General features: G+C 42.2%; 2 protein-coding genes, 2 long non-coding RNA genes and 1 pseudogene across 4 annotated transcripts; 1 reads left to right on the forward strand and 4 right to left on the reverse strand.

Annotated features, from left to right (window-relative positions):
• Positions 1-1,023: 1,023 nt before the first annotated feature.
• Positions 1,024-4,053, reverse strand: LOC115668207 (protein AUXIN RESPONSE 4-like). The gene is made up of 2 exons (XM_056306119.1): positions 2,669-4,053; positions 1,024-1,565 (listed from the first exon to the last, which is right to left on the reverse strand). The coding sequence occupies exons 1-2, from the start codon at positions 3,869-3,871 to the stop codon at positions 1,341-1,343; spliced, it is 1,428 nt and encodes a 475-aa protein (XP_056162094.1). The 5' UTR covers positions 3,872-4,053; the 3' UTR covers positions 1,024-1,340.
• Positions 4,054-4,779: 726 nt separating this feature from the next.
• LOC130136084 (uncharacterized) lies at positions 4,780-7,117 on the reverse strand. The gene is made up of 2 exons (XR_008815150.1): positions 5,180-7,117; positions 4,780-5,096 (listed from the first exon to the last, which is right to left on the reverse strand). It is a non-coding gene; the product is annotated as an uncharacterized LOC130136084 (long non-coding RNA).
• LOC130136083 (uncharacterized) lies at positions 6,996-7,838 on the forward strand. Its single transcript, XR_008815149.1, has 2 exons — positions 6,996-7,128; positions 7,672-7,838. It is a non-coding gene; the product is annotated as an uncharacterized LOC130136083 (long non-coding RNA).
• Positions 7,839-7,846: 8 nt separating this feature from the next.
• LOC130136082 (protein AUXIN RESPONSE 4-like) lies at positions 7,847-9,080 on the reverse strand. The gene has a single exon (XM_056306120.1). It carries the CDS (start codon positions 8,880-8,882, stop codon positions 7,965-7,967), a length of 918 nt encoding a protein of 305 aa, XP_056162095.1. The 5' UTR covers positions 8,883-9,080; the 3' UTR covers positions 7,847-7,964.
• A 1,038-nt stretch (positions 9,081-10,118) lies between these two features.
• LOC130136044 (tRNA (guanine(37)-N1)-methyltransferase 2-like) lies at positions 10,119-11,679 on the reverse strand (annotated as a pseudogene).
• Between the last annotated feature and the right edge of the window lie 6,770 nt (positions 11,680-18,449).

The raw sequence follows: 18,449 nt of genomic DNA on the forward strand, positions 1-18,449 counted from the left end.
ACCTGAATGTAAAACCCGTGTTTGCCCAATTGAATACAATCCACAAAGCAACAGCTCAAGAACCATTTGTTGGGGGCAAAATGGAAGCTCCCTCTCATACTATGGTCTTCCTTTGCCAAATGAGTTGTTTTTGCATGATACCAACAAACACGATGTAGCTGAACTTTCAATTTTGCATGCTCAATCCACTCAAATTTTGAATGATGAACAAAGAAATGCGTACGAGAATGTTATAGCATCTGTGAATAATGATGGCAGCATATTTTTCTTGTTCATGGACATGGAGGAACCGGAAAAACTATACTTTGGAAAACCAAGGCAAAGTTACTTTGTTCGTCGCCTCATCGGCCATGGCTTCTTCTGCCGGGTGGTTGAACGGTGCACTCGAGATTTAAAATCCCTTCGGAAGTTGACAAGTACTCAATATGTGAAATAAAGGAGGGCACGCAGCACGCTATTAATTGAAGAGACAAACTCGGACCTTGATTGTGCGGGATGACACGCCAATAAAACCATAGAAATAGTTTCTCCGCATAAGCAAAGTCTTAGGACTTGATTGTACGAACACCAAATGGGGAACGAAATCCCACCAACACGACATATTAGAAACTAAAATGGTACTAAATCCTAGATTCGCCTACTATATTGCCTTTGCAGCGCAACACAACCCCTGATGTCCATGGTGTACCACAAATTGCACAATTTCCCATCTGCGTTTTAAAAATCTCTTTCCTAATCCGGATGGGATAAAAATTATCTTACCCTTTGGGCTCGTGATTTTATCCAGCCTTGTCTCAAATTCGGTGGGGACATGTCAATCAAATATGCCCCGGGTAACATAGGATAAAATATATCATATCCTAACTTTTATCCAGGCTATCAAAATATGCCCCGGGTCTGTGGAAATAGCCTCACCTTAGTTTCCACACCCCGTTTGTAAATACTAAATGAACACTATATGTGATCCTCAGACCCAGACAAACTTCTTAGTCACATACAGGAACAACATGAAAAATTTGAAAATGACAGAAAATTAACCACTCTCACATCATCAATTCAAGGCTGAATAAACATTACATTACAAAGATCTAACATTTTTGGGTTGAAAAAATCACAAACAAGAGAAAAAGGGGAAACAAAGAGAGGTAAAATAGCATCTCGGTTTCAACCATGTTCATGATGTCGTAGCACGCGATGCAAGGCAGCAAGCAGCCCTAAGGATGCTTCACAATGCTAGGTGAGAGGATGCATGGCAACCCTACCATGATTAAGATTCGAGTCATCTATGTTGACTAGGATCTACGATACAACCACTTACAACGTTCCACAATGATGTCTAATCAACCACCCCATCCATGACCCATTCCATAAGGATCCATATGTCCACCCATATGAGTATGATCATGATGATGGTGATGGTGATGGTGATGATCACCACCTTGTGCTTCGTTGAAAATCTTCTGGATATGCTCAGGTAAAGGCTCATCCTCAACTTTCCGCACGAATTTTGGCAAAGAGGACACATGCTTTGAAATGATTTCAGCCAATTCTTCCGCAGCATCTTCCTACACCAATCAAATGAGAAATGAAGCGCGCTTAATGTTTTTCATGGTTGGTTATTGATCAAGGTAGCATCTTCAAATGATCCAAAAAGGGTTAAAAGAACACAATAAGGAGACAGTAGGGCAAGAAGACAGATCATGTTCAGTAAAGTGTGAGAATTTCAATGTGAAGACTTATCAGTGGGGCAAGAAGACAGACCATGTTCAGTAAAGTGTGAGAATTTCAATGTGAAGACTTATGTGAACAGCAATCTTCTCTACACTTATGTAGGACGCAATCGGCATTTAGTCCACGCTACTTACGTGCTCAGTACTTGTAAAGTTGGTGTTTGATATAAGCATTCTGAAATAAATTAATTCAATGAATCTGCATTTTGGATTCAACTTCTGATTGACTATAACTAGTAATCTCTCCTCTCAAGTTGCACCTAGCATACACATAATAATACTCATAGATGCTAAGGCAGACATAATGTCCAATCTCTCTTCTATTGCCAATTACATTTGCATGGCACAATTGAACTTGGCACTAATTGGTCTTAGTACCACATAGTTCAGTATTTCTGTAGCCAAAATACAGAAATTGACAAAATGGTCTATCAAATATAAGATAAATGCATGTGTTGTCTTATCTCAGGTTGAACAAATACAAGGAAAGCTCTATCACCACTCACAGAACCTGGAGTATGAAGAGAAAAACTGATTATGGCTATCATACTCCATTAAACTTGATAGAAGCACACTGCATTTGCTATCACCTGCTTACTCTTGCATATACTGACTATTCCTACTTACATCAAACTTTATTTCAATAATTTCACAATATCTTTCAAGTTTCGTCCATTAACTATTCAATAACCTCCCTCTAGGTTGCATATCTAGCCACAACACCTTCTAGCCACATTTAGCTACACAAAGCAGAGCTCATTTCAGCAATATTTTCAATGTCACAGCCTCTATCTTGTCATCTATTCTAGCTGTGGTTTAAATCTTCACACCTTAAGAAAACTGGATGACATTAAATGGCGTTAATCCAATAACACATGCAAAAACATAGAAAAAATGCAAGCAGTTTTATTTATGATATCAGATACTAGAATCCTCACCTGAGGCCATCGACCACCAGAATGTTCTACGAATTTAGCTCGTGGAAGTGCTTTGGCAATCCGATGCCCCTCTTCCCTCCACTCCTTGGACCAGCCACTGGACCAAAGCACTTGCATCGGCATAGAGATCAACCTTTCTGAACTACCCCATTCTGCAACATTGAAGCTATGATTCAACCTCTTCCCGATCTCAGCAATAGCTCTTCTTCCACCTCTTCCCTTCATCAGAATCCCATGCGCATTGGCATCAGAACTACTGATTCCCTTCACACAGTATGACCTGATCAACCTCTTATGCAAGAAAGGAACACCCAAGACTGCATCGCCAAGCACTGGAACCACGAAGGACCACCAAGGCAATGCTGGTTTTGCTGAAGTATCGACAAGGGTTACACTCCTCACCAGTCCCTCATTATTCAAGATCCAATTGGCACTCATTGCGAGAGCCGAATCATGCAAAACCAGATGAACCGGAGCTAGCCCCATGGTATCGATCACCTGCCCCAGCACCTTACTTACCTCTTCAGCACCCAATCCGAGTGCCTTAACACTCATTCTACTAACCACCCGCAGAACCTCGGTCTCTTGATAAGGCATTTGCCCAGTTTCAATAATTTGATCAAAGGCAAAGAACAGACCCTTTTCCTTAATCTCACTGTACACGTCCCAAAACCTCTCCAAAACCCCATTTTCTCTTTCTTCCTCAACGGCCACAGTTTTATCAGAGAACCCATTTCCAGGCAAGTCAATTGCAATGGCACGTATATCTTTGGAGCCCAGAGACTGCACGACTCTGCTAAAAGAATAAGAACTCGCACCCAACCCATGAATAATTAACACATTCTCGGCAGAGCTAGGCCCGTTCTCGACCGCAAACACTTCAACAGGACTAGAATCTGGGTATATCTGGACTTTGATGGTACGGCCCTTGGAGTAATGTTGGCGAAGGTCAGCGGGGAGGCCGAGGAACCAGGATTTGGGGTCTTGCGGGGAGAGGGAAGGGAGAGAGACGAAGAGGAGGGTGACGAGAGAGACGGCCAGAGTGAAGTAGAACCAGAAAATGAACGGGTTCGTGCGCGAAGATTGTGAAGCCGTAGTGGGGTTCTGGGGTCGGCTCACCTCTCGTTCTTGTTCTGGTTTCGGTCTCGGTTCCGGTTCTTGATGTTGACGGTGGTCTTCTGCTTCCTCCGTTATGATCGCCATTGCTGCGGAGGTTCTCAAGCCGTTGGTATCACCGTTTCTGCGAACCTAGTGCGCGAGAATGAGCGGATTGAGATCTACAATGAACTTTCTGCAAGCAGGGAGAGAGCCCCAGAAAAGTGAGCGTTTTTTTCTATGAAAAGGAAGACTCCTCTGTTTGCGAAAGCAAAGAAAGTAGGAAGACAAGACTGGGCGTGCGAAAAGTTTTAAATTTTGACTTCCTTTCGTAGGAGAATAAAAAATCTTGCTTTTGCTTTCAAAAATTATGACCGGCCGTTCCTAAATCGATTTGATAAAGGTATTTGCTAAGTTATAACTCCCCTTAGAAATTTGCCGGTGATTGATGCTTGAATTTTTTCCTTAGTTTCTCCATGTCGATTACCCTTCTCTTTGTTTGATCATACATTCGAGCTTGAAGAAGCTCAAATTAGAGGTATGCAAAAGAATCGGGAACCGCCCAAAATTGGACCGGACCGGACCAGAACCAGTGGTTCCCAGTTCGAAAGGCCAGGGTGACTGGACTGGTGTGACAGACGCTTACTCTGAAATTGACCAATAATACTAAACTACAAAAGGATCTACCAAATTATTACTGCTCTGGGGGATGCAATGCGGGTGATGCTGCTGATAAAGCTACCCATGACTTCTCCATGAGGGAGCAAGTGAAAGAAGCCAAGAGATTTGTTTTCAATTTTATCACAGTACTTCTCAGCAGCTGAACTTTCTCGATACACCGCTGCACTCCACATGTAAGAAAACACTACAAAATCAGTAGCTCCTGCTGTAGGAAACAATCGGATACCGATTCATGTATACTCTATACCAACGGATGCCTCTATGAGAGGTGAATATCTGCGCTCGATTCAAGAGAAAATAGATATTCTAAAGGTGACGGAATGCGAGGAGATCAGTAGAGAAGAATATATTGGCACTCCATACTGAAAGAACATCATATTTCTCTCAGTTGTTCCACCCTGATGCAATTTCTTGATGTATTACTATTCCTCAATGGCATCTAATGAAAAACAGAATGGAAATAGCACAATCCATATGGTTCCTGTTTCCATCTCTATGACCAATTCCTATTTAAAAAAAAAATTCAGTCATCAGCTAAAACTTTGCCAGCCTCAATCAAATAATGTAGTGCTGTTGAATTGTCACGATGTCGAGCCCCTTAAGTTTGACCACTGATTTAACACGTCCCTTGAGGGTATGAAGCTGTTTAAACCTGGGTAAGTACAGAAACAGAAAGATATCAGGATTTTCTGGTATAAAAAATGTTGAATGCAATTTGTTACTTCCGGTCCCTACCTTGCAACCCCAGCACATTTCCTAGCCTGTTCTGCAATTGCGGACAGCTCAGGGTAAGTGTTGTTGTCCTGTTTCAAGTGGCGGGAGTCTGCGTTGGACGCGTTGCTCCCTTGCGCATTGAGCCTGTCCATCTCCTCTTTCTTACCCTTTCTTCATACTTAAGGCCATCTGCAAGGGAAATTGTTTGCAATGATAAGCACAATACAAATAACAGACTGCAATAGACGCAAACAGTATGCAACTCTGTGTAAACAGTCCATGTTTGCCAACTTCCTTCTCATAAGTGAAAAGCCTAATGAAGAGGTAGCTCATCTTGTGCTGCAATGTCCCAAGCCCTCTCGCTCAGTGCGTACCGGATTGTTAACTTGAGAATATCTAAAGGAATATGCGACATAATACTCCACAGCCAAATGACACCAGTCCACTCTTCCCAACTATCACAGCCATTGCCATCTCCCATGCCTAACTCCTGGAAGTTCAGGGAGATTTTGGCTATGGCGTTGTCCTTGGAACCTACTTCGCTATCACAACTGTTGTTTTCTTTTGGCTGCACATAAAACAAACTTCTTCTCGGTAAGCTTATACGCTAATCAGAAATATAATTATCAAAAGAGTCTAGGGAAGGGATGCTTCCTTTCGGGACTGCATATGTAAATTACTTGTAGTTTGGTTTTTTTTGCTTTGTGATCGAAGTTTTAACTCATACCTGACTTCACAGCACAAATTTGGAGTGAGGTCAATTAGGAACAATTCCACAGGCTTACAGCATTTGTCTACCTCCAAGTGAGTATTGGGAGCAGGCACTCATCTTTGTTATTCAATCTCGTCATATGTTGAACGCCGATGTCTCCAGCTTATGTCAGTCTTCATCGTTACACAGCTGGTGAGGAATGAAAACGTGATGGTGATGTTGAAGAGTAACGGGTTCATGACTCATCGATCTAAATTGTGTTTATCAGATTGTGACTCTCCTGACCGTGTATGCAAATTGGGGTTTCGCAAGGATGCATGGCATCGGGGCTGGGATGGGCTGGTGTCATATGGCTGTGGAGTGTTATGTCGTATATTCCTTACATATTCTCAAGTTCACAATCCGGAACCTCATCTCAGTGCGTACTGAATTGTGAACTTGAGAATATCTAAAGGAATATACAACATAATACTCCACAGCCAGATGACACTAGACCATCCTAGTCGATGCCATGCATCCTTGCGAAACCCAATTTGCATACACGGTCAGGAGAGTCGCAATCTGATAAGCATAATTTACATCAATGAGTCATGAACCTATTACTCTTCAACATCACCATCACGTTTTCATTCCTCACCAGCTTTGCTATGTAACAATGAAGGCTGACATAAGCTAGGGACCTGGGCGTTCAATGACCAGCTGCGAGATCCAATAATAAATGAGTGTATGGCTCCTAATACAAACCTGGAGGTAGAAAAAGCTCATGGGGATTGTCCTAATTGACCTCACTCCAAATTTGTCCTGTGAAGTCAGGTATCGAGTTAAAACTTTGATCACAAAGGAGAAAGGCCAAGCTGCAAGTAATTTACGTATGCAGTCCGAAAGGAAGCATCCTCCCTGGACTCCTTTGATAATTATATTTCTGATCTAGCGTATAAGCTTACCAAGAAAAAGTTCATTTTATGTGCAGCCCGAAAGAAAATAACAGTCACGACAGCCAAGAAGGTACCAAGGACTTGCCATTGAGACTGCATGAATGGTGTAGCTTTTCATTCTCTCGAAGATTGCTCTGCTTGTTAAGACAAATCTGACAATCACACTTAACCCTCGTGTGGTGAGTATGTGCCTCGGGCAGCATCAGTTGCATCAGCTACATCAATTTCAATGTCTGCCTTCTTTAAAGCTGGTGCATCATTCACGCCATCACCAATCATCCCGCATATGTGCTTCCTTTCTTACAGCCTATTCACAATGCTCTGTCCATTAGGCACAACACAGTTAGTATCTTCCAGCCACTTCGATAACAAAGTTACATCAAAGGAAAAAAGAACTTGCATATAAAGTTGCTTGCAATTTGGAGCCTGTGGCAATGCTTGCCACATATCATGAAGAGAAAAACTGATTATGGCTATCATACTCCATTAAACTTGATAGAAGCACACTGCATTTGCTATCACCAGCTTACTCTTGCATATACCGACTGCTCCTGCTTATATCAAACTTTATTTCAATAATTTCACAAAATCTTTCAAGTTTTGCCTATTAACTATTCAATAACCTCCCTCTAGGTTGCATATCCAGCCACGACACCTTCTAGCCACATTTAGCTACACAAAGCAGAGCTCATTTGAGCAATTTATTTTCAATGTCGCAGCCTCCTTTATCTTGTCATATATTCTAGCTGTGGTTTAAATCTTCACACCTTAATAAAACTGGGTGATATTAAATGGCATTAATCCAATAACACACGCAATAACATAGAAAAAATGCAAGCAGTTTTCTTCATGATATCGGATACTAGAATCCTGACCTGAGGCCATCGACCGCCAGAATGTTCAACGAATTTAGCTCGTGGAAGTGCTTTGGCAATCCGATGCCCCTTTACCCTCCACTCCTTGCACCAACCACTGGACCAAAGCACTCGCATCGGCATAGAGATCAACCTTTCTGAACTACCCCATTCTGCAACATTGAAGCTATGATTCAACCTCTTCCCGATCTCAGCGATAGCTCTTCTTCCACCTCTTCCCTTCATCAGAATCCCATGCGCATTGGCATCAGAACTGCTGATTCCCTTCACACAAAATGACCTGATCAACCTCTTATGCAAGAAAGGAACACCCAAGACCGTCGCGAAGCACTGGAACCTCGAAGGACCACCAAGGCAATGCCGGTTTTTGCTGAAGTATCGATAAGGGTTACACTCCTCACCAGTCCCTCATTATTCAAGATCCAATTGGCACTCATTGCAAGAGCCAAATCATGCAAAACCAGATGAACCGGAGCTAGCCCCATGGTCTCAATCACTTGCCCCAGCACCTTGCCCACCTCTTCAGCACCCAATTCGAGTGCCTTAACACTCATTCTACTAACCACCCGCAGAACTTCGGTCTCTTGGTAAGGCATTTGCCCAGTTTCAATAATCTGATCAAAGGCAAAGAACAGATCCTTTTCCTTAATCTCACTGAACACGTCCCAAAACCTCTCCAAAACCCCATTTTCTCTTTCTTCTTCAACGGCAACAGTTTTATCAGATAACCCATTTCCAGGCAAGTCAATTGCAATGGCACGTATATCTTTAGAGCCCAGAGACTGCACGACTCTGCTAAAAGAATAAGAACTCGCACCCAACCCATGAATAATTAACACATTCTCGGCAGAGCTAGGCCCGTTCTCGACCGCAAACACTTCAACAGGACTAGAAAATGGGTATATCTGGACTTTGATGGTACGGCCCTTGGAGTAATGTTGGCGAAGGTCAGCGGGGAGGCCGAGGAACCAGGATTTGGGGTCTTGCGAGGAGAGGGAAGGGAGAGAGACGAAGAGGAGGGTGACGAGAGAGACGGTCAGAGTGAAGTAGAACCAGGAAATGAACGGGTTCGTGCGCGAAGATTGTGAAGCCGTAGCGGGGTTCTGGGGTCGGCTCACCTCTCGTTCTTGTTCTGGTTTCGGTCTCAGTTCCGGTTCTTGATGTTGACGGTGGTCTTCTGCTTCCTCCGTTATGATCGCCATTGCTGCGGAGGTTCTCAAGCCGTTGGTATCACCGTTTCTGCGAACCTAGTGCGCGAGAATGAGCGGCTTGAGATCTACAATGAACTTTCTGCAACCAGGGAGAGAGACCCCCAAAAAGCGAGCTTTTTTTCTGTGAAAAGGAAGACTCCTCTGTTTGCGAAAGGAAAGAGCAAAGAAAGTGGGAAGACAAAACTGGGCGTGCGAAATATGAAAAAAGTTTTAAATTTTGAGTCACTAGTGTCGTTGACTCGTTGATTCATGTACTTTCGTACGAGAATAAAAAATCTTCCTTTTGCTTCCAAAATTATGACCGGTCGTTCCTAAATCGATTTGATAACGGCATTTACTAAGTTAAACACCCTTAGAAATTTGCTGATGCTTGATGCTTGAATTTTTCCTTTGCTTTTCCATGTCGATCACCCTTCTCTCTCTTTGATAGAATGATCATAGCATCAAGCTCGAGTAAGCTCCAATCGCCGTGACAGAGCTTGACGAAGGTCGAGCAATCATGGACTCGTGGCATAGACAAGTTGGAAGAAGCTCCGGTATTTATGGACGTGAGATTGACAAAGCTTGAGTGGCCATGATCAAGTTCGATGAAACTCAAGTGATTATGGTCGAGATCGAGCTCGAGCAGCCATCACCACGAGTTTATAAAGACTCTAACCACCATAGCTGAGCTCGACAAAACCTGAACAGCCATGGTCCAAAGGTTGAAGAAACTCTAGCAACCATGGCCAAGTTTAAACGGGCATGGTCACGAGCCGGAAGAAGCTCTAACCGCCTTGGTCACAAGTTCCATGAAAATCGACCTAACAATAAATAAATAAAAAGTGTAAGGGAAAAACTAATGGCGACACATCTTAAAAAGTATAAGAACGGTTTTGCATAAGAAAAGAAAAAAGTGGACAAAGGTTTTGATTTTTGGGTAAAAATAAAAGGATCAATGGCGACATTCTACTTGAGAGAGTGAAGGGTTGGAAAATTTCAATTTTCAATCCTCATCCCAACAATTTCGATTTGTTCATTCATTCGGTAAACGTTGTTTTATCTATATCTATGCTATTTATAACGGACGAGAGACTTTTATTGTCATGATACACAACTCTATTCATCAAAGGAAGGTGTACAATGAGCCTCTATACTTTTTGTGAAATGGAGAAAATCTCCAAGCAACCTCATGTACCAACATGTATCTACACTAAGTATAATCCTTTTTTCGATTTTTGCATCAAATTTCATGGCCTAATTATCCCCTCAAAATCCGATGTCATATATGTTTACAATAAAAGAAAAATTGATTACATCTATAGCACCAACCCAACAGACCACTATAATAAAGATCCACAGAACAAAATGCTATACAATCGAAGTAAAATAAGCCAAAATGGCATTTCAAGCTCAACACTAGTTAGTGGAACGGTTTTACATCTCTCTCGACTTCATCTTCTTCACAGTTCCACGCACAACAGACCCCAACACGGATCACTGATCCGTGTTGAAACATTTGAGAAGACTAATGAAATAGAACTTCTTCTCCCACGGAGAATGCGATGCTGGCAACTCTTTCTACCTCGTCTGGTCTCTTCAACACAGATCAAAGGAATCAAGCAAACCAAACATGGTTTTCTTCCCGTCGGAGAAGACATTGGAGATAACATATTTGAACAAAATTTCATGATGTGCCGCATCACACGCGAGAGAGAGAGAGAGACAGACAGACAGACAGACAGACAGAGACAGAGAGAGACAGAGACCCAAAAATGTGAGAGCAGCTGCAGGAAGGTTCATAACCACATGATCTACATGCTCCCATGTCTTAGAATAGGACAACGCAGTGGCCCTCGTTCGCTTATTATTATTTCCTTTTCTTGTACAAGATACAAGTACACTACAATCTTCGGCCTTGGCACCTACCACAAAAATATGCAGGATAAATGAATTATCTTGAATCTTGATTAAAAAATGCAAGAATCAGCAAACTGCACCACCATGTACAAAATCTTAAACAAACTAACACATATATGTAAAAGCATATAATCTATTCAATGCAAAAATATATTTGACAGTGATGGTTGTGTTACCTTCTTTAGAAGCATCTGATGGTCTTTTGGCTGCAGGAGCAGCTGCGACTATACCAGCACATAAACCTTTCCGACCATCACCTTTGCTGGCATTATCATCGGGTACTACATCCATGTTAATTGCATGTCATACATTGGAAAATAACACCAAACCCATCGAATTGCAAAAAGACAGCAATCAAATTGCAGTAATACTACACCTGGGGCTCCCATCTGACTCTGCTTCCTGCCTTGACGGTTCACTACTCATCTCACACTCTTCAGTAAGAACATCAGATTCCAAACTAGTTTTGGATTCAGGGCAAATACATCATTTGAGAAATGAATTTCCTCTAATCCAAGTTGACAGTGAGGACAAGGTTGTCCACTTTGTTCGACTGCGCATCGATCTTCAAATTCTTAACACTATCTGGGTTTACGTCATTTGCATACACCATGCACCCCTTTGGAGCAGCTGGGTTCGCAAAAGGGCCAATGCCAGCAAACAGGTCACGTGTGGTTTCCCCTGGTCAGAAATTAGATACAAGTCTTATGAGTTCATGCTCCAGTCTTGAATTCCAATACACCAGACTGAAATCAAGCTTCAATGTCGCTCCATACTGCTTCACCTCTGTTTCCATATCACTTCTTCCAGCCAAGACCTCAAACTTCAGCACACGAAACTCGTTTGCGATTGTTCCAACTTTATCGACAACCGTCGGGATTCGTACAAATTATTGATGCCGCATACTTTATGGCATATGTTTCTGCATGATCAGAGCTTCAGGCAGCACACACTTGAGCACTTTAAACATCCTAAAAACAGGAAATAAGCAGAACTACCACAGTGATGCTCTAAATGATACTCTAAACACATTCAAAAGAGAGCATAACACATTGCTGATTGTGAACCACCAGCCCACATCTTGTGGCTTGCTGTGGCATGTGTTTAGGATGCTCAGTTCAGAATGAAGAGAAAAGAGTACAGGAGAAATATGCGAGAAAACTTGACTAGCGTGCTATGGACAATGGCACGGACAAAATAACCGACCAAAGAAACACAACATTCATAAGTATGGCAGTTAGCACTACCTACGTCGTCATAGATGACTTTAGCAATAACATCCTTCTAGGGAAGCAGTTCGTCATGTATATTCAAAGTGTGCAATATGACAGGCACAAATAAGAGGACAACGTTACTTCCGGAAGATCACCCAGTTTTGAAGTAAAAATGACCATGAGGAATCTGATCCAGAAATAAATTATAGAGATTTTATGCATAACTATCGTTTCAAAAGATGTAGGTACCTCAACCCCATGTGAGAGAATCTGCTTCAATAAATGATCTGCAGTCAAGGTCAACCATAATTTTTCGATCGGTAAGAAGAAATTGCAGCTCAAAGCAAACCCAAAGGTCATCTACAAGGAATGTCCCCAGATAATAATCAAAAAAGCAAAGTGTGGGCAAGGCCTGGAATTCCCTTTGTTTCTTCTATATCTTCAATCGGATTGAAAAAGTACCTCCTTCAACTGTTAGGCGACAGGTCTGTGTTCAGCCCCCGAGTAATTTGTTCCTTCTGCGCTTTACGAATTTCCTTGAGCAGGGTGAGCATCCTCATGGGAATCTTCCTCAAAGCGTGCTTCTGGCAGCTTTAAACTCAGGCAAGTACATTGCCTGCAAAATCGATAAAGCTTAACACTCGACGCGAAGGCTCATGGGGGCCGTGGCGTCCTTCACCACCTAGACAATGGAATCGAAACAGTCGCATTGCTTGCCCAGGAGTACATGATTCGCAGCCGCGCGTCCCTAACCCTGTGGACTCGAGGTCAAGCTCATCGAGGAGAGCGATCAGGTCACAGGCTAAAGCAAGAACCACCGTCTCGGGTGCCTGAGCCGGTGAGCTTCGCGTTCAAGGGGTCGACAGACCCTTCCTCTCGCATCCACCATTTATCGTGCGAAGAAGAGGGAGGAAGAAGAGCGACCAATCACAGTACGGGAAATACTGTGGTTGGTCTTTTTAGCACTCCTGTTTTATTATAAAAAAGGAAAAAAAAAAAAAAAATATTCATAATTTTATAAAACTCCTACTTTCCATTATAAATAAAAAGTGGATAACTGAAGCCCCTATCCTATCCTCGAACAAATCTTAAAAATACTATGTATCAAAGTGGATAACTGAATCCCCAATCCTCGAACAAGTCTTAAAAATACTATGCATCTTCCATGAAGTCACCCGTCCGAGAAAAAAGTACCCTGCATGATGATCCAACGTAGATATCTTTCGGAGGATATGAGACCCCAATTTTGAAACACGTTAATAAATGTCTGGTGGGGTCTAGGGTTTTAACTTTCGATTTTTGCCTTTTAAATGTTTTTGAAAAGTACGTAGTAGTCAGGCTCTTCAAATTCTTTCGTAACTTAAAATAAAGCATTTCTTATTTTTTATGAGAAATTTATATACATTATACACATCTCTTCTTCTTTTTTTCCAAGTGTCATTTGGTGATATTCTCAATCGGATGTATTTTTGTAGACCCACTTTTCATTTACGGTCATTAGTAAGGAGTTTGTGGTGATAACAACGTGAAGACACCGATTGGAAATGGCCCTTTTCAACTGCTCGAAGGTATAGTCATTGCGTGGATTACGTTATAGATGTAACGCAGGAGAAGATGTCGCGGCCAAGCACGCGTGCAAGTGATTAGCGGGCGCCAAACGATGCTAAAACGAAGACAACCAAAAATCATTGCCAACGGTTGGGATCATTTACTGAGGTTGACTTTAGTGTGCAAATTGAAGTCCACATATTAGTATGCTCTATGGGCCTGTTTGATCTCAGTTTTAAATGCATTTGGCAAGAAATGCAAAGCACCTTTTAAAAGGATTTTCCGAAACGCAAAGAATGTTTGCACGTATTTTAAAATCACATTTGAAAGCAATTTCGTGCCTAATACCATGCTTAAAAATTATTTGTAAAACACTTTTGCTGATATTAAAATAAAAAAAAAGAGCTAACCACCAACCATCACCGCCGGCCGATCTCGGTCGCCGGCGACTCAAAGGGGGCGTCGTCCGACATCAACGACCGCCGCTTGAGGCCGCGTGACCCGGGCGGCGGCCGCCGGGTCACCGATATATCATCCCAGCACAAAGATTTAAAATCCCAAAATTTTTTGAATTAACAAAAATTTTTGCTATCCCACACAAAGATAAAATTGTGTTGAATTACAGGTGTTGTGGCTATTAATTGAGTTAAAAGAAAAAACCGGTCTATATAATGCTCTGAGAGTGCTCCTTAAGTATATTGATCGAGATAAAACTCGAACGTCCAAAGTACTGACTTACACAAAGTCAATGCTTTCAAAATTGAGATTTTTGGCATTCGATTCTCGATAAGTGCCGTAAATGTACCAGTAAGTAGAATTGTTAATGTGTGAGTACTTTGTCGGAGCGATGATTCCCTTGCCCTTGCTTTGACGAGCATTGTGTTTATTTAGATGTCCAATGACAAGGAAATGAGCCTCGAGTAAAACCCATTATTCGTGATTTTCTCGAATAGGCTCCTAAATCAATTGAGACGCGAGACAAAGCCCGAGTGGAGTAGTCCAAACACGAACCGGTATACCTCATACAAACAAAAATGCCCATTTCTTAGTCACTAAGCCAACCTCACATATGATTTAGCTTGGTAATTACTCAGGCAAGAAGCAGATCGTGCTTCGATCCTTATGCAACGAGCGATTATCAACCCATGATTCAGGCTCATCACTCGGAAAAACAAATGCATGTTCATCATCCGTCTTGCCTACAGATGTCTCAATGAAGCTCCTTCTTAAAAAGGAGATTGAGAGAATATTTTCTAGGATGATTTTCATTGGTGTATTTCAATGATATTTATAGTACATATACAAGGATGGCAACAACAAAAATACGAAGAAATCTCAACTACTTAACAGCTACTTATAACATTGAGAAGGCTGAAATTATGGAGGATAATTGGAATTTTAAACTGATTCTCTTATACGCCCCCTCAAGATGACGTTTCCGTTGGAAACACCAATCTTGATTCAAAGTGTCTGCACGCGCTGTTTTGATAGTGGCTTGGTAAAGATGTCCGCTAGTTGGTCATGTGTGGAAATGTAAGAGACTCTCAATTGTCCGTCTTTTACGAGCTCACCAACAAAGTGGTAATCAATTGCAATGTGCTTCATGCGATAGTGGAAGACCGGATTGGCACATACATAAGTGGCCCCAATATTGTCACAGTATATCGTGAGTGTTTCAAGTGAGTGTATGCCCAGTTCGTGAGCAAGTTTTGAATCCAAAGTAATTCTGATGAGGTAGCAGCAATTGCTCTCTATTCGGCTTTTGTTGATGATCGGGCAACGAACCGCTGTCAACGGGAGCTCCAAGAGATAAGATTGGCGCCAAGATAAACAATAAAGCTGGATGTGGAAGTCCTGTCTTCTGAATCACTAGCCCAATTTGCATCGAAATAAGCATGTAAAATGGGCTTTGTATCTCGCCGCAAGTGAAGCCCATGAAATAGGGCAATGATGTAATGTTGGCTTGTGCATGAACTGAGATAATTTATTGACAGCGAACGAAATATCGGGTCGAGTGATTAGGCGGTGTTGAAGGACACTGATGAGACTCCAAAATTTAGTTGTGGATGTCTACCCCGAATTATCATGAAGTGTAAGTGTATTATCGGTTGCCATTGGAAACCCAACATCCTTTGCTTTGGCCATTTTATGCTTTTCGAGTAGATCCGTATATATTTATGTTGCGAGAGCAAAAGACCATTCTTGGTGGGAAGTACTTTGATTCCAAGGAAGTAGCCTAAGGTCTCCAAATCTTTGACCGAAAAACGCTTGAATAATGTTATAATGAAATCATTGAGAAACCGAGTGTTGTTGCCCGTAATGACAAGATCATCACCATATACCAAGAAATATGCCTATGTCATTGTGTGAGTAGATAAAAAGGGAGCTATCGGCCTTGGAATTAGTAAATGAATTGGCTATTAGAAATACACTAAACTCATTGTACCAGGCGCGAGGAGTTTGTTTGAGCCCGTAGATAGATTTTCTGAGTTTGCACACATGATCGGGTTTTGTGGGGTCCTTGAAACCAGGAGGTTGTTCCATGAACACTTCATCTTGTAGCGTTCCTTGCAAAAACAGGTTGTTTACATCCATTTGGCGTAGTAGCCAATTTTGAGTGAGTACCAGAGTGAGGATGATGCGGATTGTTGTAGGTTTGACAAACGGGCTGAAGGTTTCTTTAAAGTCAATTTCCGATCTTTGGTGAAATCCTTTGGCGACAAGACACGCCTTGTATCTCTCAATACTACTGTCCATTTGGCGCTTGATCCTGTAGACTCACCTACAACCAACAATATTCATAGAAGAATTCTTTGGGGTGAGTTCCCAAGTTCCATTTCGAATTAAGGCATTGATTTCCTTGGATATAGTGGAGTGCGATTGGGGATCACTCAAAGCTTGAGTAAGTCCACTTGGTTCATAGGTTTGAGGGAGGGGATATTTTGTGGTAAGTGTATGCATTTGTTTAGGCTTGAAAATGTTGTTTTGAGAGCGTGTGATCATGTTATGGGTGCGGTTGGAGTGATTCGTGTTTGGCAAGTTTGGGGGTGGTTCGGTTAAGAGTGGGGAGAGTGTGGAGCTGGTTGGTAGGACGTTGGTTTCGATGGAGATGCTGCTAGTTAGGGGGTGGTTGTTACTTGGTGAGGTTTGAGGTGTGAGTTGGTGGTACGTGCATCAGATAGAGGTGTGTGTGTGTGTGCGGTGTTAGAGGAGAGATCACTTACTAAGTTATCGGGTGAGTTGGCTAGCAGAACTTGCACGTCGGTGGGGCTACTAGGAAGAGCGCTTGTCACGGCTGATGGCGTCTTCGGAGTAGGAGCAATACATGGCACAGTGGGTGACTGAAGAATAGGAGTTTTGGCTGAAAATGAGGGAGAGGACTCGGGTAGGTTCAAAGAGGAGTATAGGAAGACGGTTTCATAAAAAATAACGTGACGTGAGAGGAATATTTTTTTGGTAGTAGGATCAAAACACTTGTACGCACTTTGAGTTGAAGAATAATAAAGAAAAATACATAGGCGGGAGCATGGTAAAAGCTTGTTTTTTGTGTATGACTGAAGCCACGGGTAGTAGAGGCATTCGAAAATTCAGAGTTTTTAGTAGTTCGGGAGTTTGCCAAAGAGGCGATGACATGGAGACTTAAGATTAAGGATATCTGTGGGTAGGCAATTTATGAGATATGGGGCGGTTTGTAAGGCGTAGGTCCAAAAAGTGGGAGGTAGGTCAGCTTTGTGCAATAGGATTAATCCGGTTTCGAGGATGTGCCGGTGACGCCTTTCAGCGGTGCCGTCATGTTGTGGGGTGTATGGAGGTGTGGTTAGGTATGAAATTCCATGTTTTGCTAAAAATGGTTTGAGTTTAATGAATTCCCCACCCCATCGGAATAAAGAATTCATATTTTTGTTGAAATTGTTTTTCAATAAGTGTTTTGAACTGTTCAAAAATAGGTGCAACATCGGATTTGTTGTGGATGTGATAAAACCAAATATAATGAGTGAAATGGTCAACAAAAAAAACATAATAATGGAAACCATCAGTAGATAAAGTAGATGCCGAACCCCAAACGTCCGTATACAATAAGTCAAGTGGATGTCTATCTTCTAAAGTTGAAGAATGAAATGGTAGTTTATAACTTTTATTGCAACGACAAGAATCACACGGTAACTTATTTCCTAGACTAGACTCATTTGACAATGGAAATGAAAAATGCTTAACGGTATGACGTAAAATATCGATGGATGGATGACTTAATCGATCGTGCCACGTAGTTGCTCGCGTCCGCTCACCAACCAAAGCCGTGTGTGAGACATGTGGCTACCAAGAGGATGGCGGTCACCGATAAACGCCGTCTCTAAGTTCTCCTTGAAGTAGCGTTGCCTCTGTGCGAAGTTCCTTCACCAAAAAATGAGAGGCAAAGAATTCAATCGAGGCTCGGTTAGTACGACAAAATTGTGAAACTAAAATTAAATTTTTGGTTATGTGAGGAGTGTGTAAAACATTATACAATTGAAAGGAAGTATGCAGGTAATTTAATGTAGTAGAACCAGTGTGAGTGATACTCAAACCTAAGCCATCGCCAATGACTAGCTCATCCGGGCCTTTATACTCGCTATGCAGAGATAAATTAGCGAGATCACTTGTGACATGATGTGAGGCTCCTGAATCAATCAACCAACCCGCTTCTTGGGTTGAACTTGGGCCGGCTGTAACATTTGCAACCGGAGCACGAATTGCGTGTCGAATACGGAAACAATTTTTGCAGGAGTGTCCCATGTGATCACAGTATTGACAAACGGGCCGGGAGCTATTGTGCTGTGGAGACCGTGGGTCACTGCTTCTGTGATCTCTCCGGCGGTCTAAATTGCAGGTGCCAAGGGAATTTCTGGAGTTTCCAGCA

Source organism: Syzygium oleosum, unplaced genomic scaffold (assembly GCF_021117445.2).
Source record: "Syzygium oleosum isolate NSW1041296 unplaced genomic scaffold, Sole_v2.1 Sole_v2.41, whole genome shotgun sequence".
Lineage (NCBI taxonomy): Eukaryota > Viridiplantae > Streptophyta > Magnoliopsida > Myrtales > Myrtaceae > Syzygium > Syzygium oleosum.